At 37.8% G+C, this 27,530-nt stretch overlaps 1 protein-coding gene across 1 annotated transcript; it reads left to right on the top strand.

Moving 5' to 3' along the window:
- Positions 1-462: 462 nt before the first annotated feature.
- Positions 463-27,530, top strand: LOC130885770 (3-alpha-hydroxysteroid dehydrogenase-like). The gene is made up of 9 exons (XM_057787526.1): positions 463-597; positions 4,519-4,686; positions 6,254-6,370; positions 8,556-8,633; positions 21,771-21,893; positions 23,169-23,278; positions 23,541-23,706; positions 25,283-25,365; positions 27,329-27,530. The coding sequence occupies exons 1-9, from the start codon at positions 514-516 to the stop codon at positions 27,369-27,371; spliced, it is 972 nt and encodes a 323-aa protein (XP_057643509.1). The 5' UTR covers positions 463-513; the 3' UTR covers positions 27,372-27,530.

The raw sequence follows: 27,530 nt of genomic DNA, 5'->3' as shown, positions 1-27,530 counted from the left end.
ACATAAAAGCAGAAGGGGAACTATTTAGTCAGCCAGAAAAGGAACAGACAGGACCATGAAAAAGGTAAATATGATCAAGACACCATGTATTTGTGTGGGAAAGTTGCAATGAGAATCTTATTTTTTAGAAAGTAAAGGACAATAGATACCCTTTTCAAGTGAAAAGCAAGAGCCAATCATCAATTGTAGGTAACATATGACAGATCAGTTACTATCCACCAGTTTCCTTTTTAACAATTTAAAGAAGTAAATGAATACTGTGACAAGAATCTTTTCTTCTACAAGAATTTCATGGTTTCATTTTCACTCTCTAGTAATTTATTGGACTTCACTTTCACACAAATGCAAACAGCCTCTAACTCTATACTCTGTGGACTATTGCTTTAAGCAGCTCCTCCCACATGCCACTGTTTAACTTTCCACTAGATATTTAAGGAGCTTTCACATTTGGCTGGACTGCACCCTGTGCAAGCAGAAGACTCAAGACCTGCTTAGTTGCATGATTGACAAGCTATGAGTTCTGTGCCTCTGCGTGTGGCTCTGAATGATGGTCACTTCATCCCTGTACTGGGGTTTGGAACCACTGTGCCTGAGAAGGTAACAATTGTGTCTTGGGTATAAGGGTATATTAAAAAAATCAAGGATGTGTGGAGGTTGAATGTACTTTCAGATTTGCTCCAATTTGAAGCAGACTCCCAGAATCTCCAGATTATGTTATCCATGTGTATTAGAGAAGGCAGTCTTGCTACTTGGACAATATCATGTGGACAGTACTGTTTATTCTCGAGTCTGTTTTTCTTTTAGTTTCAGCCTGTTTGGCAATAAGTGGACAAAAGCTATCAGTGCTACTATTGTGTTTTGAGTTTGATTGCAATGGGATTAGTGACATGGATTCTTTCTGTGATCCAAGTAATTACCTCTCTCTGGTAGATGTGATCCAGATGAAATATTTTGATAGACTTGACTAGAGATGTTTCTTATGAAAAATGATGAGCTTATTGCATTCTTCTAAGCAGCATGGAATGAGCACCACAGCAGAAATTCCAGACCTGTGGTGAAATAAGACTTGCTATCTATTTTCACTGTAGAAAAACTTACCAAATAAAAATAAATATAAAACATTATATGGGTATACTATACTTTAACAAAGCAACTCTAAATTCATGCTCCATATTCCTATTTGAATTGAATCAAAATACTACAGGAAGTTCTCATGGGATAATGCTTACATTCTGATTTTATTCTCTGGTTTTTCAGCAAGTGTCAAGGACAGCACTTAAAGCTTGAGTGGCAGTTTTCTCATGCAGAAGACATAATGGCAGACATATTTTGACCTTTTGGGGTAGGAATTTTTACTTCATAGCATTCATAGCTTGAGAGAGAGAAAGGTAAAGAGCAAAGATGTCGCAACAGCTGCAGTCTCAGTAAATCTATACAGGTCACTACAACTTAGAGAATGACAGGGTTGGGCTCAAGAGAGTCCAAAGGGACAACTTGGAGCAGGAAGAATTTCTCAGCAGATAAGAACACTGGCTACTCTTGCAGAGGAGTTGGGTCCCAAGCACCTTCATTGTACTTACAATTGTCTATAACTCCAGTTCCAGGGCATCCAACAACCTTTTCTTGCTTCTGCTGGTACCAGACAAGTGAGACATGGATATACATACAGACAGAACATTCACACATAAGATAAAAAAAATTCAAATGAAAAACTGTCAAAGAACATTATAATATTTTAGGAAAATTGACTACATTAGAGAAAACAATTCCTGGAAAATTATGTAGAGTCTCTGATGACTTCAGATTAATTGATCCCTAGAATCTAAATGGTGTGAGGAAAGAACTGACTCTCACTGGTCTTCCTAGACCTCCAGATGTACAACACACACACACACACATACACACACACACACACAAACACAAATAAGAAAAATTTTATAACGCATCTCCATTCTTATTATCTTCTTTATTAGTAAAATAAATCAGATTCTTGTATCATGAAAAACAAGCTCATTTTGATTATATTTTTCATAAGTATTTTTTTAAATTATGGAATATACATGTAAGTTGTGCATATAGAGCAATATCTAAAGTTCAGAATTTTTCTTATCTCATTTTAAAAATAAAAAAATGGTGAAGTTCAAGGTGACAGCTGCCACATTGAACAAAAAAGCACTATAAACAATTTTATACAGTTGAGATCATATGTAGTATGTTCTTAAGAATGTTTTAGCTCACAATAGAACCATAACAAATATTTATGTAAATAGATATTTCTGTGTGACATTAGGGGGTTCATGTAACTGCTTTAATAACTAATAGCATTATTATTTTCTTTTATTTGTATTAAATACAGCATTTTGTGTCCTACTTAGATTTAAATTAATATCATCATTTCTGGTATTTTTGAAAGATTAATTCAATTTTGATGTATATATGTATGCATGTCTGGGGTAAAGGCATGATACCTCAAGGCTAAAAGAAGGTGCGTTATTCTATGGAAGTGGAGTTATAGACAGTTGTGGGCCACCTGACATGGGTAAAGGGAAACAAACCCAGTGTTAATGTGATACAGCATCATTTCTCTGAATTATACAAAGGTATGTGCAGGTCAAATTAATAGATTACATAGTATCTGCCTGTATCTAGCTATTCCTGTCTTTCTATGCTATGCAAATTTGGTAATAAAAAAAATACTGGTCAAGTTCTAATATATCTCATTGTTTAGACTCCAGTAATGATCCAATGCAAAATGAATTGTAAACAACTACTAACCCCACTGCATCATGAAATCTTAGATGACAATGTACTTTGATGCATCTCTTGGAAAAACTAGGTTTTTTAAGTTCCTGTTTGTGCAAGTCACTGATGAGATCAGTTTTCAACAGACTTTGAAACAGCAACACTTTGAAAGACTACTATTCTCTCTCCTTTATTTTTTTTTTCTGGTCCTGAATCAATACACAGAGAACTTTGACCATGACTCAAAGGTTTGGCTTTCTGAGTAAAGGGACATTTCAGTTAATCATTGTTACCAAGTTGACTTCAGTGTTCGATAATTTTATGAGCTTTTGGCTCTTTTGTACTTGTTCAACTGTGGTTATTTCACTCTCCTCTTACAATTTATTCTACATGAAAAAGTCTTGGGTTAGAATGTAATATACTACCATAAAATTCCATAGGTCACTTGAACTCATTCATGTAGGTGTAATTGCAGAATGACTTTTGTAGGTTATATAGTTAAAAATAATTGCCTTGGAAAGAGACAGAGGAGAGAAAGAGAGACAGAAGGCAAAAAGACATTATCACTGACAAAAATCTGAAATTATTATATAGGGAAGTCTCTTTGTTTTTTCTTTATAACAATAACCGTGTGTGTGTGTGTGTGTGTCTATGCACGTGCACATGTCTATGTGCACATGGGTGTATGCATGAGGAGATCACAGATCAACCTTGGGTGTTGTTCTGTTGATATGCACATTGTTTTTGTTTTTGTTTTTTGATGCAGAGTCTTCCACTGGCCTGGAGCTCTGCAAGCAGACTGAGTAGGCCTGGTTCATCTGTTTGCCTCTGCTTCCTTAGTTCTGGGATCTCAAATATGTACACCTACACCCCATGTTTTAACATGAGTTTGGGGGATCAGCATCAGAATCTCATCTTGTGCAACACGCATTTTACCAACTGAGCTATTTGCCCAGTTCTGAAGCACACTTTAAAATGTAGATTTAAACATGGAGTATTAAGAACAAGAATAAGATACACCCAAGTGTGGGTGTGCACTCTTCATGGTAATATCACATCTTTTTTATACTAACCATATATACCATTTAAGTGGAGCCATTATCTTCAAAGGACTAAAAGATATCTAAACAACTTTATGGAGTGGTTTCTGAAGGTCACAAAGCAGGATCACAATTGACAAAGGGATACTAGGTCACAGGGATAAATGAAACTGGACATCTTTACCATACAAAAAGATAACAATCCTGTTTGAGATGCCCAGAAATATGTCTCCAAGGTATAGACATGCCAGAACTTAAATCAAGTTTATTGCCATTTAATACAAAATATCTGAATATGAAAGAAATACTATAGTATTATAGCCATCACAGCACACATTGGTAACTGTGCTGGAATTCTTGATACTCAGTGGTAAGAGGCTTCAACCACACTCCAGGAGAGAGGCTCCATTTTCTTCCTGTATCCCATCCCTGTAAGTTTTCCTGTCTTCCTATACTGCCTCAATCAGGCCTCTGGGTCCTTTGATCAAATCACTGAGTTTGGAGATATGTTTTTCAGAATTTCCAGTACAGTGATGCTCTGATTGCTCTGGACTGAACACATTTGGGAGACATCCACCACTCATCCTGACTGGAAGATATCCAGGAAAATTGGAATTGACTTACCACCAAACATAGAGAGCAACTCCAAGAAGGAGAAGTTGATTCACTAGAAAGGCATTGTTTTTGTACGAAATGTCTTTCATTATACAGATACTATTTTTGCTTGCTCTTTTAGGTTCCTAAGGATGAACTTATCAAGGCTACCAAAATAGCTATAGATGCTGGGTTCCGGCATTTTGATTCTGCTTATTTGTATGGAATAGAGGAGGAAGCAGGACAAGCCATTAGAAGCAAGATTGCAGATGGCACTGTGAAGAGAGAAGACATATTCTATACATCAAAGGTATTTTGTGCATGGGATGCTTGTAGACATATTTAATGTGGCTCAACTGATGAAACAATGTGTCTTTGGATCAATACCTGTTTCATACATCATTGCTTATTGATATACATTTTTTTCACACATTCATGTAGTAAAGCTAGGGAAAAAAGATAAATATGCCTTTGTTCTTACTATGGAGTTAAAACTTACGTCTGTATACTGTTCTGAATCTCAAGTCAAAGCAGTGTGGTTCACCATGAAATGTAGAATCAGATAGAGCTTGACCATGACTCAGCAATGACCACTGCTGAAGAATTAAAGTGGAATTTGTGATTCAACAGAACCAGGGGCCTGTAGGTTATGCTGCTCTACAGTGTCTTTACTGACGTTCTGAGGAGTTTTTATTCCAAGTAAATCAGGGAGACCAACAACGAAAGTCAGAACATTTCTCTTCGCATTCACCAATGCACTCAGAGGACAGAAAGTCATGGACAATAGGGGCTGTTTCACAATGCCCTTGAATTCACTAAGCTTTATTGTTGAGGAGGGGCAGAAAGAGAAGACATCTTGCCAGAAACTTTTCTTGGGCAGGTAGAAGCCTTTGTCCCAAACTAGTAAACAAAGTTTTATGGGGTCAGAGTTCACACAGAAGGATAATATATGAAAGTCTATTATAATCAGAATATAGGGTTTTAAGAACCTAATACTAAAGCAAATAAGAGTTTATTTTTGAGTAGTCATTACTTAGGAACACAGATTTAGCCTAGCTCAAATTCTATTCCCCAACATGGTAGCAGTTTCATGAAGGTTTTTTTTGCATATTTAAAATATATTGGTGAGTACACCAGGGAGGCACGTAGAATAAGATGAGGGATTTCTTTTTTTAGGTTTCACATGCTATTGATGACATTCATAGATTTTGAAATCGTGGAAGCTAGTATTCAGGTAAGTTAATATAGTCTCAACTATTTTAATCCATTGCTATAATATCTTAGTTCTGACACAGAGATGCACAGCAATGACTATTCCAGATCACTTGCCTCCAAACCCGCAGCATTCCAACCTCACGACATAGTGAAGTTTCAATCAATCAATCAAACTTTGCAGACATAGTATCTTTTCAGGAGTTTTGTTCACAAAAGGCATAGCTAAAGTACATTTTGTTGAGTTCAGCACACACTAACATGTCCCAAAAGGGTTTTTCTACAACCTTCAATTATATATATATTGAATGAGTAATAATTCTACCTGTGTGCTTGAACGGATGAGTGATTTCGACCAATCCTGAGTATTATTTTGTAAACTCAATGTTATCATTAGAGAAAACAACCTTTCTCTTTAAATATTCCATTCCATGTTTAGTAGATAAACCGATAATAGCCAAGCATGCAATGATGTTCACATTACATAGCTCAGTGGCAGGCACTGGACTATACTCACAATGGAGTTTGTAGTGAAAAATCAATGAAGAAAAAGAAAAGCAGGGAGGGTGTTTCCAGCTGTAGGAAAATGTCTCCTTGTTAAATAAAGTAATTGAGCAAAAGTGAATGAACTCTGAGTTTAAAATTTCGTTCTTTAACTTTGGCAGCTTTGGAGCACTTTCCATAGACCAGAATTGGTTCGATCTTGCTTGGAAGCGTCACTGAAGAAAGCTCAGTTGGACTATGTCGATCTGTATATTATTCATTTCCCAATGGCTTTGCAGGTGAGCAATCACTGTGCTTACAATTATTTCACTAGTGATGCATGTATAACTAACAGTTATGTGATAATTTAAGATTTATATTGTTGGGTGAACGTATGGATTATTCTGATAAAAATCCTAAACAATAATTTTCAAATTCCATTTCATAGAGATATTTTTTGAACCTTGAAACAGTGTTTCCTGATTGTGAAAGAAAACAATTTAAGCCAGGCAGTGGTGACACGTCTTTAATCCTAGCACTCAGAAAGCAGAGACAAGCGGATGGATCTCAGTGAGTTCATAGCAAGCCTGATCTACAAGAGCTGGTTCCAGGACAGGCTCCAAAACTACAAAGAAATCCTCTTTCAATAATAATAATAATAATTTAGTGGTCCTCTTACTAGAAACTTGGGGAAAAACCCAAAAGAACATATTCGAGGCATAGTTACAATTTTTGTCCCTGTAAGTTTGTATCTTTTTTTGGTGTGTATGTGTGCATATGAGTTCACATATATGCAAGTGGACATGTGTGTAGTTGCACGTGCGTGTGTGTGCATATTCATGTGAAAGACAGAAAATAGATGCTGGCGTTGTTCTTTAGATGCCATCCACAATTTATTTGACATAAGGTCTTTCACTGGCCTAGAATTCTGAATAGTCTACACTGACTGGAGAATTAGCCCCAGGAATTTCCCTGACTCCATCTTCCCAGTTCTAGGACTGCAAACTTGTACAATCACACCTGGCTTTAAATTTTGTTTCCTGTTTACTGTTTTACATGAGTTCTGAAGGTCAAATTCAGGTCCTTAGGTTTTCAAGTTTAATGCTTTTCCCACTAGGCCATCTCCTCAGTTCCCCTTAGTCTTTTGAAGGTGTTTACATGCAGATTACATGGAGATTACTAAAACTGCCACACATATGCTTCACAATGAGGTTCCAACATCTTTTGTAATTGCACTTTGAAAGCAGATCTGGTAGTACTCAGTCTGTGTTGGTGTCCTGGTTAGTTTTAGCTCTCAACTTGACAGGGCCCAAAGTCATCTGAGGGAGTCTCAGTTGATGAATTGCTCAGAACAGATTTGCCTGAGGTCATGTCTTTGAGAAAGTATCTTGACTATGGACTGATGTGAGATGGCCAACCCCACTGTGGAAAGTGCCATCCCTCTGCAGGTGGACCTGGCCTATGGAAGGAAGCTAGCTGATGAATGAGGAAGGGAGTGAACCCTGGAGCAGCATTCCTCCATGTTTTCTGCTTCAGTTTCTGCTCGAGTCCCTGCCATCAATGATGGACTGTGGTCTGGAAGTGTAAGGCATTAAATAAACCCTTTCCTTCCCAGCTGTTATAATGGCAGCAGAAAGCCAAGCAGTGCATCTGGTTCTCATACTACCTGCCCTTGGAGATTTGGCGATTGGAGATTATTTGTCTTGATATTTCATGGTGGTGGGGTTTTGTAGATGGCATTTAGCCATTAATAACAGTGTTGTGCAAATTTCTTGCTATAAAATTATGTGGAAAACTTAGCCTAGTTTGTGCAATGGAGACTATTATATTACATAACTGGTAAGTCTGAACCATGACTACATTTAAAGGTATGAATAGCATCAACTTCAGAGATATTTTCTCCCTTCCTTATCTCTTCATCTTGTCTATTTAGTTGGGGGCTATCATTTGCTGTTGGCAGAAGATATGGTCTCATCGCAATTCAAAATCCATGGTTGGTAAAACTGGAGAGTTACTCTGGCTTTCTAACCCATGTTAATCCTGAAAGGAAAGTCTTACTGATGATCCAGTTTAATTGTGCATATCCTTACCCAATAATCTGTTCACTGTGGTAAGGAACTGTTTTGCTCACGTCATAGTCTGTTATTGCCAGAGACCAAGGCCATATAGTTACTGGATTCACCAAAAAGATAGAGGCATTTTTCCTGTAGGGAAATATAGGGGCTGAAATAATAACAAAAACAATGCAAGACACCATTAGGACTTTGAAGAAAAGCACTATTTAAGCATAAGGAAAATATAAAAGATTAGGGGATGCCAATCTTTAACGTTTTATCCTTTGTCACTCCAATTGCAAAGTATCTAAAATAATGTCCTACTTATTTGAGAAGGTTTCATGACCCAGACTCTGAGAGACTTGGCAGTGTGACCAAATGTGATAACATGAGTGTGGTAAAGTCTTTAAAATGGATGATTCTATTCCAGGCTGGAGCTAAGCTATTTCCAAGAGATGAACATGGAAATCTGTTGGTGGACCCGGTGAATCTCTGTGACACATGGGAGGTGAGTTCTTAGAAGGGAGAATACAGAGGGAATATAGTGCGAGTTTGAGTCAAGTATTACCTTCACCTGTGAGAATAGAATGTACCTGGCTCAGTCTAGAAATTTGTAGCTTTCATAAGAAAGGTTTTGATGGAATTAGCAGAGGAATTCATTATTGGAAAATAATAGGAATGGAGAAGAACGGAGGGCAGGGGTTTAGGGATCTCTTTTTAAACAAATGTTGGATTCCACAATTTCTTATTTATTTGTTGGTTGGTTTGCTTTACATGCCAGCTACAGTTACCCCTCCCTTGTCTTTCCTCTCTCTTCCCTCCTCCATGAACTCTTTCTCTATTTCTATTCAAAAGTACATGCCTCCCATGGACATTGTCAAAACATGGCATAACAAGTTGCAATAAGATTAACCATTGTAAGACACCTCACTATGTATTAAGACTGGGCAAGGCAACTCAATTTGAGGAATAGGGGCCCCAAAAGCCAACAATACAGTCAGAGATAGTCCCTGCTTCCACTGTTAGAAGTCCCACAAGAAAACCAAGTTATATAACTGTCACACATATGCAGAGGGCATAGGTCAGTTCCATGCAGGTGCCCTGATTGTTGGTTCAGTGTCTGTGAGCTCCTATGAACCCAGGTTAGTTGATTCTGTGGGTTTTCTTGTGATGTCCTTGACCTCTCTGGCTGCTACAATCCTTCCTTCATCTCTTCATCGGGATTTCCCAAGCCCAATGTAAACTTTGACTGTCTCTGCCTCTGTTCTCGCCAGTTGCTGGATGAGGCCTCTATATGACTATTGGATTAGGCACTAATCTAAGAGTATAGGAGAATAGCATTAGGCATCAATACATTGACTTTAATTTGCTCCAGTCATGTTTAGTGCTATCCTAGATTTCTGGGTCATCTGGTCTCTGGGTCATGGTGTTCCCAGCAGTTCAGGGGTGACTCACAGTATTCTTCTCCCACCCTGCCCCCACCTGATCCTTCACGTTCCCATTCCTACCTGCCCTGAGACCACCCAGGAAATCTCTTGCCTTTACTTTTCCCGGGGATGTTGGGAGCAGTGAACCCCCAGATCTTAATTTCTTGTAAACAACTTGTTTTCCTCTGCTCTAAGACAGCCTGCAGCTGCTCGGAGCATGAGACCCTCAGGAGTTCCTGATGATAGGGGAGTGGTTTCTGGTGGGTTTGTCTGGGGCATGGCTATCTCTATATAAGCTGCTCCTGAACACAATAAAGGGGGTATTCTTGGGGCATTCCTGTTTCAAGGATGACCCGTGTCTCTATCTGTGTGTCTTTGTGTGTTTAAATCTTCAGTTCCTTGCCCGGCTCACGAATGGTCCTGTAGGGCAGGTGTGCTGCAATATAGGAGGTGTCCTGCAATACAGGAATAGTACAGTACTGTCACATGTACAGGCAGGCGGTACACAGGGAGATCCAGGAAATCCCTTGAGCCCTCATTGTTATCTAGATTCCCTGGGTCTGTGAATTGTAACATTATTATTTACTTTACAGATAATATCAACTTACAAGTATAAATGAGTACATACCATGTTTGTCTTTCTGGGTATGGGTTATCTCACTCAGGATGATTGTTTGGTAATTCCATCCACTTGCCTTCAAATTTCACATTTTTATTGGTTGTTTTTAACAGCTGAATAATACTCCGTTGTGTAAATGTACCACATTTTCTTTATCCATTCCTTGGTTGAGGGACATCTAGATTGTTTCCAGGTTCTGGGAATTGTGAATAAAGCTGCTATGAACATAGTTGAGCAAGTATCCTTTTTGTATGATTGAGAATCCTCTGGGCATATGCCCAAGGGCAATATAGCTGGGTCTTTTGGAAGACTGATTTTCAATTTTTGGAGAAACTACCTCGTTGATTTCCAAAGTGGCCTTATGAGTTTGCACTCCTGTGAGCAATGGAGGAGTGTTCGTTTCCTTTGCTCCAAGTTCTCTCCAGCATAAGCTGTCCTCAGTGTTCTTGATCTTAGCCATTCTGACAAGTGTAAGGTGGAATCTCAGAGTCATTTTTATTTGCATTTCCCTGATGGCTAAGGATGTTGAGCACCTTGTTCACTGTTTTGCAGCCATTTGATATTCTTCTTTTGAGAATTCTGTGTTTAGATCTTTACCACATTTTAAAATTGAATGATTTGGTTTTTTTGATGTCTAGTTTTTTGGGTTCTTTATATATTTTGGAAGTCAGTGCTCTTTCAGATGTTGGTATGGTGAAGATCTTTTCCCATTCTGCAGACTGCTGTTTTGTTCTATTGACAGTATCCTTTACCTTACATAACCTTTTCAGTTTTATGAGGTCTTATTAATTTTGGGGTTTAGTGTCTCCTATATTGCTCTTCTTCAGGAAGTTGTTTCCTCTCCCAAAGGGTTCAAGGTTATTCTCCATTCTTCAGTGTATCTGGATTTATGTTGAGGTATTTGATCCATTTGGACTTGAGTTTTATGCAGGATGATATATAGTGATCTTTTTTCATACTTCTACATATGAACATCCAATTACAGCACCATTTGTTAAAGGTGCTTTTTTTCCTGTATTATTTTGGCTTCTTTGTGAAAATCAGGTGTCCATAGGTGTGTGGATTTATGTCTAGGGCTTCAATTTGATTCCATTGATCCACCTATCTGTTGTTATGCCAATACCATGTTGCTTTTTTTACTGTAGCCTTACGTAGTAGAGTTTGAGATCAGGAATGGCAAAACCTCTGGAAGTTCTTTTATGATGCATGATTGTTTTAGCTATCCTGGTTTTTTTTTTGTTTTTGTTTTTGTTTTTGTTGTTGTTGTTGTTGTTGTTGTTTTTCCATATGAAGTATTGTTCTTTCAAGGACTGTAAAGAATTGCATTGGGATTTTTTTATTGATATATTGAGCTATATATTTTTCTCTGTTCCCCTCTCTGCCCCTCCCCTGCCTTTCAACCTTCTCCTATGGTCCCTATGCTTCAAATTTACTCAGGAGATCTTGTCTTTTACTACTTCCCATGTAGATTAGATCCATGTATTTCTCTTTTAGGGTGCTTGTTGTTGTCTAGGTTCTCTAGGGATTGTGAATTATAGGCTGGTTTTCTTTGTTTTGTGTTTAAAAAGCACTTATGAGTGAGTACATATGATAATTGTCTTTCTGGGTCTGCATTACCTCACTCAATAAGATGTTTTCTAACTCCATCCATTGGTCTGCAAATTTCAAGATGTCATTGAAATTCTCTGCTATGTAGTACTCCATTGTGTAAATGTACCACATTTTTCTTATCTATTCTTCAGTCAAGGGGCATTTAGGTTGTTTCCAGGTTCTGGGTATGACAAACAATGCTGCTATGAGCATAGTTGAGCACATGTTCTTGTGGTATGATCAAGCATCCTTTGGATATATGCCCAAAAGTGGTATTGCTGGGTCTTGAGAAAGGTTGTTTCCTAATTTTCTGAGAAATCACCATACAGATATCTGTTGGAGGAGGGCCACTTGTTGGTCCCAGACATGAAATAATCACACAGATCTTATGGCTAACACTTATATTAATTTAACACATTTCTGTTAATCTGTGTCTTGACACGTAGCTATGTCTTACTGGGTAAAGTTTCCAGTGTCTATCTGTGGCAGGTCTATGGCTTTGCTCTGACTTTACCTCCTTTCTCCCAGCATTCTGATCTGTTCCCCTATAGCTCTGCTATTGGCCCAAAGAAGTTCCTTTATTAACCAATGGTATTCATAGCATACAGAGGGAAATCTCATACCACCTCCTCTTTTCTGTTTAAATGAAAAGGAAGGTTTTAACTTTAACATAGTAAAATTACATATAACAAAACAGGTATCAAGCAAGAATTATAGTTACAATATTTATATCTATGTTATTTTATTTTATTGTTTTTATGTTTTTTATTTTATTTATTTATTTATTAAAAATTTCCACCTCCTCCTATCCTCCCATTTCCCTCCCACTTCCCCTCTCCCTCACTCTCCAGTCCTAAGAGAAGTCAGGGTGCCCTGCCCTGTGAAAAGTCCAAGCCTCCCCACTTCCATCCTGGTCTAGGAAGGTGTGCATCTAAACAGATGAGGCTCCCAAAAAGCCAGTACAAGCAGTAGAATCAAAATCCAGTGTCATTATCATTGGTTTCTCAGTCCACCCTCATTGTCAGCCACATTCAGAGAGTCCAGTTTGATGACATGCTCGTTCAGTTTTATCTTTTATTATGACTAAGAAAAACTGTAACTATAAAATTTTTCAACTCCATCAAAGACTCCAGAAGGATATACTATTACCTAAGTAAACAGGAAGTGCGTTGTAAGCAAATTCCAAAAGTCGAGAATTAACAGAGACATCTCACTGTCTGGACAATTACCCAAAGTTCTTCTGTACTGTTGGTGCATACATCTTCAGCCTACTGGCCCATAGTATCCAGAAGACTTTTCTATGAAATAAGAAAATTCAAAGACAGTTCAACCTATATTGGCAGTTTTTCAGCCACTTCTTCTGTGTCCTGTAGAATGTCTGGCAGATTCTTTCATGTAGCAGGAACCCCAAAGGACCATCTCACATTTAGCCAAATTCAGTAGTCATTTCTCTGTGGGTCCTGCATGTACAGTTAGTTTACTTATCATACCATCAAGCAGTCCAGGCAAGAGTAGTTTCTTGCCCAAATGGCTAGCAAACTCCATAAGGAACCTCTTCAATTCCCATCTTCCTCTTGAAGTAGATTGGTGCTGCCAGGAGATGTGTCTCATTGTTGTGAAAAGTCTTAAGCTCTTAAAACATTTTAAATGTCATATTCTGAAGGTCTCTGAAAGATTTGAAGAATGCTTATCTAACTGAAATGTATCTCTATATATCTATAAAACCTAACTAACATGAATACAAGGTTGACTATTATAGATGGTTTTCTATTAACCTGTATTTCTTAATTATGCATTACATTTTTAAGTGAGCTGAACAAAAACTATACCTTCATCAAGAGCAGAAGTATACATGTAACAAAACTGACCTTAAATTTGTATCAATAAACCAAAATTCATACCAATGAAAATCTCTATAGTATATCCCCCTTTTAATGTAAAACAAAAAAAATTATAAACAATATTTGGGGATATAGGCATAGTTTCTCCAAACTGCTTCCTGCTGTTTATTGGGCAAAGTAATTTTTGAGGGGTGTCCAAGGTGACCTTTCAGGGGGTCTTGATCCATCAAACTGTATTAGCAATCCACAGTTTCTCATCCTCTGCGGAAACAAAAAAACTACTTTTCCAAAGCAACATATTCTTAGATTCAAATTTTGAATTAAAGATACCTTTGAAATATATATATATGTTGGCTTAGATTAGCTGTCCCCAAAATCAAATGTCTCTCAGCAGTCAAAAAAATTTAAAGACAATACAATAATATATGTAATCCAGAGTTTCTGTGTATTTTCCATCTTTATGTGGCTTTTTTTACTCTAGTACTTTTTCTACAAGTTTAATATTTATTTTTATTATCTTTACTCCTTCAATCTATGACTGTCTGTACTCTGTCTCTTTAAAGACTTTGTTTTATTTTTTTAAAAAAACATTTACTTTTTTTCATAACTCTCTCTACTCTTTTTCTTCTCTCCCCCAAACCTATGCACATTTATCCAACACTGTGACCCATTTAGAGGTCTTTTATGTCTGAATTTGTCCTATTCTGTATCTATATTTCTTTACTGTCCAGGAACACTTTTCAAAATGCTAAACCCTTCTTATGAACTTTTGTTGGGTATAATAGTATGGGCTGCCATCAGTGGTCTCTTAATGTCTGCATAACGCTTGACTAGGACCTTCTGATTTTTATTGTTTCCATGGAGAAGTCAGGTGTCATTCTGATAGGTCTGCCTTTATATGTTACTTGGCTTTTTTTGCAGCTCTTAATAGTCTTTCTTTGTATGTTTAGTGTTTTGATTATTATGTGGTGAGAAGTCTTTTTTTTAACCCAGTCTATTTGGTGTTCTATAAGCATCTTGTATCTTCATAGGCATATCTTTCTTTAGGTTGGGAAAGTTTTCTTCTATGAGTTTTTTAAATATATTTTCTGTGCTTTTGAGTTAAACTTCTCCTTCTTCTATACCTATCATTCTTAGCATTGGTCTTTTTATGGTGTCCCATATTTTGTGTTAAGCTTTTGTTAGATTTAATGCTTTCTTTAACTGATGAGTCTATTTCCTCTATTGTATCTTCAGCACTTGAGGTTCTCTCTTCCATCTCTTGTATTCTGCTGTTTATGCTCGCATTTGTGGTTCCTGATCATTTTCTCATGATTTCTGTTTCTATAATTCCTTTGTCTTATGTTTCCTTTATTATCTCTTTTGCAGTTTTCAAGTCTTGAATAGTTTCTTTCATGTTTGATTGCTCTTTCTTGGTTTTCTTTAAAGGATTTGTTGATGTCTTCCACTTTGTTTTTTCCTCCATTTCTTTGAGAGACTTTCTCATTTCCACTACATTCTCAAACATTCTCCTAAAGTTATTTTTTTAGGTCATTTTTTCTGCTTCATCTATATTTGGTTGTTCAAGTCTTGCTGTTATAAGGTCACTAGATTTTACTGGTGTTGTGTGTTCTTTGTGGCATTGCATGTATTTTTTACCTTGTCTACCCATCTTTTTCTCTAATTGGTATAGCTGGAACTGTCTGTGACTCTGGTGATCAATCTTCCAGGTGGCAGTGGATCCAAGGCTCAGATAGTTGTTCCTCATGGTGCAGTCAGTGCCACGGTTCCAGTCACCCAGTTGATCACTCTGTGTTCCTGGAGGTTGCTCAGCACTCCCAGGGTTTACTCAATTCCTATGTAGTTCACTGTCTCAGGTCTTCTCTGGCCTGGGTTTCTGGCTTAGATCTGTTTCCGTCAATGTCCCTGGTCTGGATCCACTCGTAAGGAGGTCCCTGGCTTGGTGTTCATCCTCCAAAGGTCTCTGGCTCTGATCTACTCCCTCATAGGTCCCAGGCTCAGGTGCAACAGACCCCCAGAGGTCCTGGATTGGGCCTACTTCCTCAGAGGTCCCAGGTTCATGCCCAGACACTCAGAGGTCTTTGATTCCTATCTACTCCCTCAGAGGTCTCTGGCTCTGGCTTACTTCCTCAGCAGTTGCTCCCCTGTACCTGTTCCTGTGGAGTTTGCTGTCTCAGGACTGTTCTGATCTGAGTCACTGGCTCAATCCTGTTTCCATAAATGTCCCTGGTCTGGATCTGCTACTGCTCCCATGAAATTCACCATCCAAGGCCCACTCTAGCCCAGGTCAATTTTGCTCCTGTGGAGTTTGCTGCCTCAGGTCTGCTCAGGCCTAGGCCCCTGGCTCAGTCCTGTTTCCGTTAATGTCCCTGGTCTGGATCCACTCCTGCTCCTATGGAGCTCTGCATTGGGATTTTAATGGGAAAAGGTTTGAATGTATAGATTGCTATTGATGCAATGACCATTTTTCTATGTTTATCTTACTGATTCATGGAAATGGGAGATCTTTCCATTTTCTGATATCTTCTTCAATTTCTTTCTTCAAAGATTTGAAGTTCTTGTCATATAGATCTTTCTCTTCCATGGTTAGATACACCAAGATGTTTTTTATTATTTGTACCTATTGTGAAGGATGTTGTTTCCCTGATTTCTTTTTCATCCTGTTTATCATTTATATGTTTTGGGGCTACTTTATTTTTTAGTTAATCTTGTATCCAGCCACTTCACTTAAGGTGTTTCTTGGATGAAGGAGTTCCCTGGTATAATTTTTGTGGTTGATTGGAGTTTTGATCCATTTAATTTAATGTTGGAAATAGGCTTGCTGTATGTTGCCTTTATTATGTTTAGCTATGTGTCCTAGTATCCCAGATCTCTCCAAGACTTTCATCATGAAGGAGTGTTGGATTTCATCAAAAAGCTTTTTGGGTATCTAATGAGATGATCATGGTTTTTTAATTTAGTGTGTTTATATGATGAATTACATTAACAGATTTTTGAACCATCCCTGTATACCTGTGATGAAGCTGACTTGGTCATAGTGGATGATCTTTTTGATGTATTCTTAGATTATGTTTCTGAATATTTTATTCAATACTTTTGCATCAGTGTTCATGAGAGAGATTGATCTGGAATTCTCTTTTTGTGGAGTTGAGTTTTTGTTTGGTTTGGGTATCAGAGTGACTATGACCTCATAAAAATGAATTGGGCAATGTTCCATCTCTTTCTATTTTGTGAAATAATTTGGGGATCATTGGTATTATCTCTTCTTTGATCTGGTAGAATTATGTGCTGAAATCATCTGAACCTGGGATTTTTTGGTTGTGAGATTTTTAATGACTGCTTGTATTTACTTGGGGAGTATAGGTTTATATAAATTTTTTATCTGATCTTGATTTAATCTTGGGAATTGATATCTATCAAGAAAATTATTCATTTCTTTTAGAATTAACAATTTTGTATAGTAAAGGTTTTTGAAGTATGATTCAATGATTATTTGGATTTCCCCAGTGTTTGCTTTTATGTCCCCCTTTTTGTTCCTGATTTTATTAATTTTGATGTTTTCTCTGTGTCTTTTAGTTTGGATAAAAGTTCATCTGTCTTGTTGATTTTCTCAAAGAACCAACTCTTTGTGTCATTGATTCTTCATATTGTTCTCTTTCAACTTTACTGATTTTAGTCCTCAGTTTATTTCTTGCTGTCTACTTTTCTTGTGTGTGTCTACTTCTTATTTGTTCTAGATCTTTAAGGTGTGCTGTTAAGTTACTGGTATGAAGATTCTCTAATATCTTCATGTAGGCACTTAGTATTATGAATTTTCATCATAGCATTGCATTCATTGTATTCCATAAGTTTGGTTATGTTGTGCATCCGTTTTCATTAAATTCTTGAAAGTCTTTAATTTCTTTATTATTCCTTCCTTGACTCAGTGTTAATTCAGTAAAGGGCTGTTCAGTTTCCATCAAATTGTGGGTTTTCTGTTGTTGTAATCCAACTTTAATCCATGATAATTTATTAGGATACAGGGGATTGTTTCAATTTTTTTGTGTCTGTTAAGATTTGCTTTGTGATTGTGTATGTGCTCAATTTTGGACAAGGTTCTATGAAGTGCTGAGATATGTTTTTTTCTGTTTTGATGAAATATCCTATAGATATGTGTTAAGTTCATTTGCATCCTAGTACTTAGGACTATTATTTCTCTGTTCAGTTTCCAATATTTCTCTGTTTATTTTCTATCTGGATGACCTGCCCATTGGAGAAAGTGGAGTGTTAAAAACTCCTAGTATCAATATGTAGGATTCTATGCGTGGTTTGAACTTTAGTAATGTTTCTTTTACAAATCTGGGTACCCTTGGATCTGAGACATAATCTTGGTGGCTTTTTCTTTGATGAGTATAAGATATCTTTCTCCATCTCTTTTGAGTAATTTTGGTCCAAAGTCTATTTTGTTAGGTATTATGATTGCTACACTCAAATGCTTGTTAGGGCAATTTGATTGGAAGCCATTTACTCTGAGTAATTTCTATTTTTGATGTTGAGGTGTAATTCTTGTATGCAGAAGTATGGATTCTGTTTTTTTAATCCATTCTTTTAGCCTATTCTTTTTATTGGTGAATTGACTCCATTGATAGTGTTTCCCTTTTTTGGCTTTTGTTGGTGTGAGATTATCTATAGTCTGTGTTTATGTGAGTGCAGTTAACTTCCTTGGACCTGAGTTTTCCTTCTAGTACTTTCTTTTTTTTCCTTTTTTTTATTAATTAATTTATTTATTTAATTATTAAAGATTTCTGCCTCTTCCCCGCCACCATCTCCCATTTCCCCCCCTCCCCCAATCAAGTCTTCCTCCCTCCTCAGCCCAAAGAGCAAGCAGGTTTCCCTGCCCTGTGGGAGGTCCAAGGACCACCCACCTCCATCCAGGTCTATTAAGGTAAGCATTCAAACTACCTAGGCTCCCACAAAGACATTATGTGCAATAGGATCAAAAACCCATTGCCATTGTTCTAATTTGTGGATAGATATTGTTAAAATTTGACTTTGTCATGAAATATCTTCTTTTCTCCATCTATACTAATTGAAAGTTTTGCTAAATATATTTGTCTAGGCTGGCATTAGTGGTTTCTCAGAGTCTAAAATATCAGTCCAGGCACTTCTGGCTTTTAAAGTCTCTGTTGAGAAGCTGGGTGTAATTCTTATAGGTCTGCTTATACTTTACTTGGCCTTTTTCCTTTGCAGTTTTTAATATTCTTTCTTTGTTCTGTGTATTTAGTGTTTTAATTAGTATGTGACACAGGGAATTTCTTTTCTGTTCCCATCTGTTTGGTGTTCAGTAAGCTTCTTATACCTTTATAGATATTCCTTCTTTAGGTTAAGGAAATTTTCTTCTATGGTTTTGTTAAATATATTTTCTAGTTTTTTGAGCTTAGATTCTTCTATTCCTATTATCCTTAGATTTGGACTTTTCTTGGTGTCCCAAATTTCCTGAATGTTTTGTGTTCAGATTTTTTTTTTAGCTCTACCATATTTTTTGACTGATGAATCTATTTCTTCTATTGTATCTTCAACATCTGAGACTCTCTCTTTTATCTTTTTTGAATTCTGTTGGTGATGCTTGCATCTGTATTTCCTTTGCTTACTTTGATTTTCCATTTCCTGAATTCCCTCAGTTTGTACTATTTTTATTGTTTCTATTTTGTTTTTAATGTACTCAGTCTTGAATAATTTTGTCAACCTATTTGTTTGCTTCTTCTGAACTTTCTTGTTATTCTTTAAGGCATTTGCTGATTTCCTCTAATACTTTGGTTAAAACATAAATTTTTAAAAAAATCTTTTCTAATTTTACATATCAATTCCTGTTCCCTCTTCCTCCTGCCCTCCTTCTCTCCCCATCTTCCACACATCTCACGACCCATCCACACTTCAGAGTGGATGATGCTTCCTTTCATGTGGAGTCAAGAAAATCTGGAATAACACTTTGAGGCAGGACCAAGGGCCTACTCCTTATATCTAGGCTTAGCATGGTATTCCTCCAATGGGAGTAGGCTCCAAAAAATCCAGTTCAAGCACTAGTGATAAATCCTGGTCCCAGTGCCAGTAGCCCCACAAACTACCCCAGCCGTACAACTGTCACCCACATTCAGAGGTACTAGTTTGGGCCTATACAGGTTCCCATACTGTCAGTCTGAAGTCAGTGATCTCTCACTACCTCAGGTCAGGTTTTTCTGTGGCTATCCCCATCATGGTCTTGATCCCTTTGCTCATATTATCACTCCACCTTCTCTTTGTTTGAACTCTCTGAGCTTTGCCTGTTACTAGCTGTGGATCTCTGCATCTGCTTCCATAAGTTGCTGGATGAAGGTTCTGTCAGGACAGGGTAGTCATCAACCTGATTACAGGGGAAGGCCAGTTCAGGCACCCTCTCTACTATTACTTAGAGTATTAGCTGGGGTCATCTTTGTAGATTTTTGGAAATTTTCCTAGTGCCAGATTTCTTGCTAACCCATAATGATTCCCCCAATCAAGAAATCTCTTTCCTTGCTCTCCTTCTCTGTTTTTCCCCATATCAACCATCCCATTCCCTCATGTTCTCCTTCCCCCTTCCCTTCTCTCCTACCCTCTTCTTCCACTCTCCCTTCCACCCCTATGCCCCCAATTTTCTCAGGAGCACTTCTCTATTTCCCCTTCCAAGGGTCATTCATGTATGTCTCTCTTAGGGTTCTCCTTGTTACCTAGCTTGTCATAGAATATAGGCTGGTTATTCTTTGCTTTGCGTCTAATCTACATTTGTGAGTAAGTACATACTGTGTTTCTCTTTCTGGGTCTGGGTTGCCTCACTCCAGATGATTTTTTCCTACTTCCATCCATTTGCTTGCAAATTTCAAGGTATCACTGGGGATTTTTTTGTTGTTTGGTTTTTGTTTTTTACCATTGAGTAGTACTCCATTGTCTAAATGCACCAAATTTTCTTTATCCATTCTTTGGTTAAGGAGCATCTAGCTTGTTTCCAAGTTCTTGCTATTATGAATAATGCTGCTATGAATGTAGTTAAGCAAGTGTCCTTGTGATATGGCTGTGTATCCTTTAGGTATATACCCAACAGTGGCATTTCTGGGTCTTGAGGTAGATTGATTCCTAATTTTCTGAGGAAACTGCCATACTGATTTCAAATTGACTATACATATTTGCATTCCCACTAACAATGAAGGAGTGTTCCCCTTATTCTGTTTCCTCACTGATATTTTGGATCCCATGGTTTACCCATTTGAGGGCTGGACTTCTAATATTCTGAATGACCTCTGGACCAGCAGAGGGATGCTGCTGAGTTTGGGGCTAGCATTCTAGTTATATGTGTGCATGACTACTGATCTGGCCAAGAGTCCTCTGGGATTCAGATACTGGCCTCGCTTCTAGTGAAGTAGGAGGCTTCTGCCTGATTTTCAGAATGTGAGCCTGGTCCTTTGGGTTCAGGATGCTGGCCTGGCCTCTGATGGGTGGAAGACTTCACCAGAGGTTTGGACAAGGATGTGGTGATAAGGAGAAGAGGGGCAATTGGATGTATGATGGTCAAGCACAGCTGGGATGGAGGGCAGTATTACATGGGGTTCAGTGTGCTGGACTTGCCTCTGGAGAATGGAATGATTCAGCCAGAGTTTTGGGCTAATAAGTGGTAATGAGGAGAGGTTGGGTGGTTGGGGTTATTCTGGGAAGGAGGGTTGGGTGAAGGAAGATTTTACCAGGATGCTGCCCTGCCTCTTGAGAATGGATGGTTTAAGCCAGATTTGTAGACACAGATCAGGTGGCAAAAAGAGGAGGGGCATGTGGACTTATGCTGGGTTTGGCAGGGGCAAATTGGCTGGGGTAGTGCGTTGCCTGCTTTTTAGGAAGCTGGACTGGCTTCTGATGGGGTTGAAGGCTTCTGCCAGAGGTGTGGGCTGGGATATGATGATGAAGAAAAGTAGGGCAATTGGAATTATGCTGCTGGTTTTCTGGAAGCTGGCCTGACTTCTCATGTTGCTTATTTCTTCAGGACATAGAATTGTTTCTTGCTTTCACTTCTTCTGCCCCTTATTTCTCTATCTCTAGACAGTCAAAACCTGCATTACTTGGAAGCATCCCTTTTAACACCATCTTGGAACAACTGCACAATTTATCCTTCACTATCTCTTCCACTACAGGCCATGGAGAAGTGTAAAGATGCAGGACTAGCCAAGTCCATTGGGGTGTCCAACTTTAACCGCAGGCAGCTGGAGATGATCCTGAACAAGCCAGGACTCAAGTACAAACCTGTGTGCAACCAGGTGAGCCCTTTCCACTCATTGCCCCTTTAAGCTTTAATTTGTTCTTCCTGCACCACTGACTCATATCCATTTGTTGTCTAGTCTTGTTCATTTTACCTTCACGGGATGGAAATTTTAAAAATGGAGTCTCTCTGAAAGGACATAGAATTCTTTCACTAAAACTATGAGAAAGATAGTGGAACATTGGGGATAGCTTTGGGAAAATTGGATATAAGAAATATAACACGGAAAGGCAACCAAAGGAGGCAGCAGTCATTGTGTGGCCACTGAGGAGAATATGTTCTTCTCTATCTATGAGAAGCAACTGGAGGAAGAAAGATGCTGTGGAGGGAACTGTGTACAGAAAGAAAGGACCTGGAAAGATAGTGTGGGCCTGGAAAGAATGATGGAGCCAAAGTAAAAGATGGATGGTACAAACATGAATATTAGATGGTTGTGCTTTTGGTCCTGATATCAAGTATATTAACCACAGTCATTGCTATAGGGAAATTAACTAGAAACTATCAAATTCATCTAGATTTAGGAGATATCTTACTTGATTATGGTGAAATCATGATGGGAATTTTGGCCAGAGCACTTTGAGCTAACCTTTTGCCTGACCACACACATCAAAGTCTACTCCTTCCTGCTTTCTGACAGCAAGTCAACTGTTTATACACACACACAAACACACAGACACACACACACACACACACTGTGGGTCATAGGAATTGAAATCAGGTCATCAGGCTTGCCAGCAAGTGCTAAGCCATTTCACCAGCCCCTTTTAGTTTTCTTACATATGAGATAATATTAATTATTTTACAGACTAATAGCACATATTAATAGTTTCCCTTTGACTACCAGTGTTCTAAACCCTCACAGTGAAAGTCAGCATGAGCAAATGGATTTGTTTACCCTTTTTCTTTTCTCTCTGTATTATGATGGATTTATGGGTTTCCTACATTAATATGGATCCTATCAAACTGGTTATCATATGAATGTTGTCATAACACATTTCATCAAGAGTGTATAGCCAACTTTCATGAAGTGGAAAGATTATTTAGCATCCAAGAATGGGTCCATAGAATTATTTCTTCTCATATATATATATGTTAGAAAAATCTTTCTGTAAGAAAGAGTGATTAAATCTACTTTATTAAACTGATTGTTATTTAATTTATTTTTTACTTCAAATTTTACATTATACTTTTAAAATTTTTCACATTCTTTCATTTTGATGTTTTCCTTTTGTGTTAATGCAAAGCTTCTTTTAATCTGATTATTTTCTATCAGGTAGAGTGTCATGTTTATCTCAACCAGAGCAAAATGCTGGAGTATTGCAAATCCAAGGACATCGCTCTGATTGCCTACTGTACGTTGGGAAGTTCACGAGACCCAATATGGTAGGTATCAAAAATAACAGCGAATCTCAAATATCATTGTTGAAATAGATTTAGTCCTTTAACAACTTTCTAGATCTAACTCTCAGCTGACTTAGATAAGATGGCATTTAAATTTCTGAGAAGACCTGGGGTGATATTGACTCTACTGGCCTAAGGAGAATAATTGCATATCTATGGTCTAGAGTATATAAGAATTTTGGAAGCCTCTTATCCTTAAGATAATTTGAACTTCTGTAGTTTAGCATTTTACCTTCCCTTCCAGGGTGGACCAAAGCAGCCCAGTTCTTTTAGAAGATCCAGTTCTTTGTACCATGGCAAAGAAATACAAGCAAACACCAGCCTTGGTTGCCCTTCGTTACCTGTTGCAGCGTGGGATTGTGACCCTGGCCAGGAGTTTCAATGAGAAGAGGATCAAAGAGATGATGCAGGTGATGTAGGCCTTGAAGCATCTGTGAAATGTCCTGTCTTAGTTAGGGTTACTATTGCTGTCATGAAGCATCTGTAAAATGTCCTGTCTTAGTTAGGGTTACTATTGCTGTCATGAAGCATCATGACCAAAAGCAACTTGAGTAGGAAAATGTTTATTTGGCTTTGTTTCCACATCACAGTTCACCATCAAAGGAGGTTGGGATAAGAACTCAACCAGGAGAGGAACCTAGAAGCTATGACTGATGCTGAGGCCATGGATGGGCAATGCTTACTGGCTTGCTCTTCATGGTTGTTTAAACTGCTTTCTTCTAAAATCCAGGGCCACCAGCCCAGGGATGGCTTCACCACATACGGCCGGGCATCTCCCATCAATCAATAATTAAGAAAATACATTACATTTGGATATTATGGAGACATTTTCTTAATTGAAGTTCCCTGCTTTCTGATAACTCTAGCTTATGGCAAGTTGACATAGACTAGACAGCACATATCCTTAACGTGGGTCTTTTGTGATCTCTCAGAACATCTTTGTGCATGTTAGGCTCTTTTAAAATTATATTCAATTTTGTGTGTGTGTGTGTGTGTGTGTGTGCTTGTTTGTGTTCATGCATGCAGGTACCATGATGTGTATGTGGAGGTCAGGTGACAGCTTTTTAGGAGTTAGCTTTTCTTTCCACTATGGATTCCAGGGGTTGAATTCAGGCCTTCAGGGATTGAATTCAGGTGCATGTGTGTGTATGTTGTGCATATGGACACAGTCTGATATGTGTCTGGTTGTCAGAGGACAATCTTGGGTGTTAGTTGTCACTTTTTACTTTGACACAGAGTCCCTCTTATATATAGCTAACACTGGGTGAACAGGATGTCCTAGTTAGTTTTCCTTTGCTGGCTTAAAACCGTGACCTAAAGCAACTTGAGGAAGGAAAGGGCTTGTTTGGCTTACACTGCTACAGTCCACCCTACCTTTAACAGCTTTATCAGCTGTTCAGATACTGATTTTCTCTTGTCTTCTACCACATTGTACAGTAGTACTATAGATTCATAAAATCATTATTCTGAATATACTTGGAGCTAGTGATGATAATTTTTATGTCAACTGATCTCTAATTTAGATAAGATCTTTGGAAACCAGTTCCTATGCTATTTGCTGATGACTTCATTATCATTTGACAATTGATAAATTAAACTATATAAAACTTATTTTCTCATTTTTAATGGGATATAGGAGTCTCTGTCCATACATTTTACTAAACTCTATTGTTAAAATTTAGTTTTTTAATGTTTTGTTCAGAATTCTAAGTTCATATGTCTCAATAACATCATCTCTATTTTTTCCTAGACTTTCCTTGGTTTGTAGTTGTGTGATTCAATCTCTTATGTAAGAACATGGCTTTATTTCTTTTCTGCCTGTTGTTTCTTAATAGTGTGAATGTTGTGAATGATATCTTCAAGAGATTTAGGACGTGTCTCCTGTGTTTTTAATATTGCCTCTATGCCACTCTTTTGAATATGATTGGATTTCTCAGACTAGCAATATGTAATATAAAAGCAATAAAATTTCTACTTCTGTGATAGGTTTTTGAATTCCAGTTGACTTCAGAGGACATGAAAATCCTAGATGGTTTGAACAGAAATTTAAGATACAATTCTGGAGATTAGTAAGTACCTTTGATCAATACATTTCTTCTGTTCGTCTTTTGAGTAGAAACATAATGTGTTAAATATTACCTCGATATGCAGAAGACAAAAGCTAATGTGAGCTGGGGATGAGTGGCTTTGGGAGTTCTAACAGATTGTCTCCAGGGCTCTGTTCCATGGTGGAACCAGGGTCAGTTGACTTCCACGTGTGCCTTCTGCCCATCTCAAGCCACAGAACTTTCTGGATCATATAATACCATTGTTCAAACTGAAGCTCTGTGTAGGCTTCTGTTTTGTACAGCTGTGTCATGGCACATATACATTACCATCTACCTGAGTTAAATACCTGAGCTTATACATCAGCTCCCACATACCTCAGGGTGTTTTCCTAACCAGATCAAAGATATCTTTTCAACACCATGGTCTTAGTTAGACCCTCATATCTACTCCATATGCAATTGTTAATTACACCTTGTTAATTCAATGTTTTAAATAGATTCAAGTCTCTCAATATGCAATACCTTTTTCTAAACTCAGCCCTCAAATTCCACCTTTGCATAAAACCAGTTGTTCTTGGTGAGGTGAAGAGAAACTATTGTTTTGCATTTAAAGAAATACAGAGATCTCAGTGCAGAGGACAGAGATGTCTCAGATTAGAGAGCTAAGAACCAGAAGGAAGATCTTGGAGACATTCCCATTGTTAGATTTTTTTTTTTCCTTTTTATCAAGACAGGGTTTCTTTGTGTAGCTTTGGAGCCTGTCCTGGACCTCACTTTGTAGACCAGGCTGGCCTCACACTCACAGAGATCTGCCTGCCTCCGCCTCTCAAGTGCTGGGATTAAAGGTGTGTGCCACCACCACCCGAAAGCTGGGAGAAATTTGAAGCCTACAAATGGCCTCTAGTTTTCCTTCCATCTGTCAGACTGTGCGAAGTGAGAAAATACATACCCTATAAAAGAGTGTGGGCAGCAGTGTGTAATTTTTCTGCCAATGGGAATTTAAACTTACAATATAAATAATGGAATGGTGTATGAAATGAGAATAGTCCAATTCAAAATTATATGTGCTCAAGAAAATAACAGATACACCATTAATAATTTTTTTCTATGTATAAAAAATATTAAGAATTAGGGGAAATAGTACAAAATTAGAGAGAATGGCAAGCATAGAGGTGTTATTGCTATACTTTATATATAACTATAAAAAATAAAAGAATGATCTTTGTCAATTATACTTGTGTCACTAGTAAAGTATGCAAATTACCAAATTTCAAAGCATACTTCTAGAATAAGGGTCTTAACATTGTTCAAGTGGGCATGGTGGTACACAACTATAGCCCCAACACTGGAAGATAGAGGCAGGAAGTGAAATTTTTTCTATAAACTTTGCTTTTAAATCATATGTGTTAGGGTTACCATTGCTATGAAGAAACAGCATGATCAAAACAACATGGGAAGGAAAGGTTTTATTTCTCTTACACTTACATATAATAGTTCCCTATGAAAAGCAGTGAAGGTAGGAACTCAAGCAAGGCAGGAACTTGTCTGCAGGAGCTGATGCAGCAGCCATGGAGAAGTTTTGCTTACTGGCTTTCTCTACATGATTTGCTCAGTCTGCTTTCCTATAAAACCCAGGACTACCAGCCAAGGAATGGCACCACCTACAATGGACTGTGGCCTCCCACATCAATACTAATTAAGAAAGTGCTCTATACTAGCTTGTCGGAAGCTGGATCTTATAGAAGCATTTTCTCAATTGAGGCTCTTTTCTCTCAGATGATTCTTGCTTGTGTCAAGTTGACATAAAACTAGCCAGTACAATATGTAACACCGTGTTTGATAGTAAAAAGAAAGTGAACTTGTTAGCAGTAACTAGTACACCTTAAACTAACCTTTAGTACTGACCAACATTTGGATTTATCCTTCTTCAAAACAAAGAAGAGTCGATTTCTTATATTAGGCATGTTTTTTTTTCTAATTGTAGTTTTGATGGACATCCCAATCATCCATTTACTGATGAATATTAACATGGATACCCTTGTCTGAATTCCTACCAGAAGATCTGTTTATGCATCATGATATGAGACAAGTCTTGGGTACTAGTCATTGAACACATCACTTCTTATCAGACCTCCTTGTCTTTATCAATTCACAGTCAGCTAAAGCTAAGTTCCCAGAGCTGTGTG

The sequence above is a fragment of the Chionomys nivalis genome, chromosome 13, assembly GCF_950005125.1.
Source record: "Chionomys nivalis chromosome 13, mChiNiv1.1, whole genome shotgun sequence".
Lineage (NCBI taxonomy): Eukaryota > Metazoa > Chordata > Mammalia > Rodentia > Cricetidae > Chionomys > Chionomys nivalis.
This window is presented reverse-complemented; position numbering and strand designations above follow the sequence as displayed.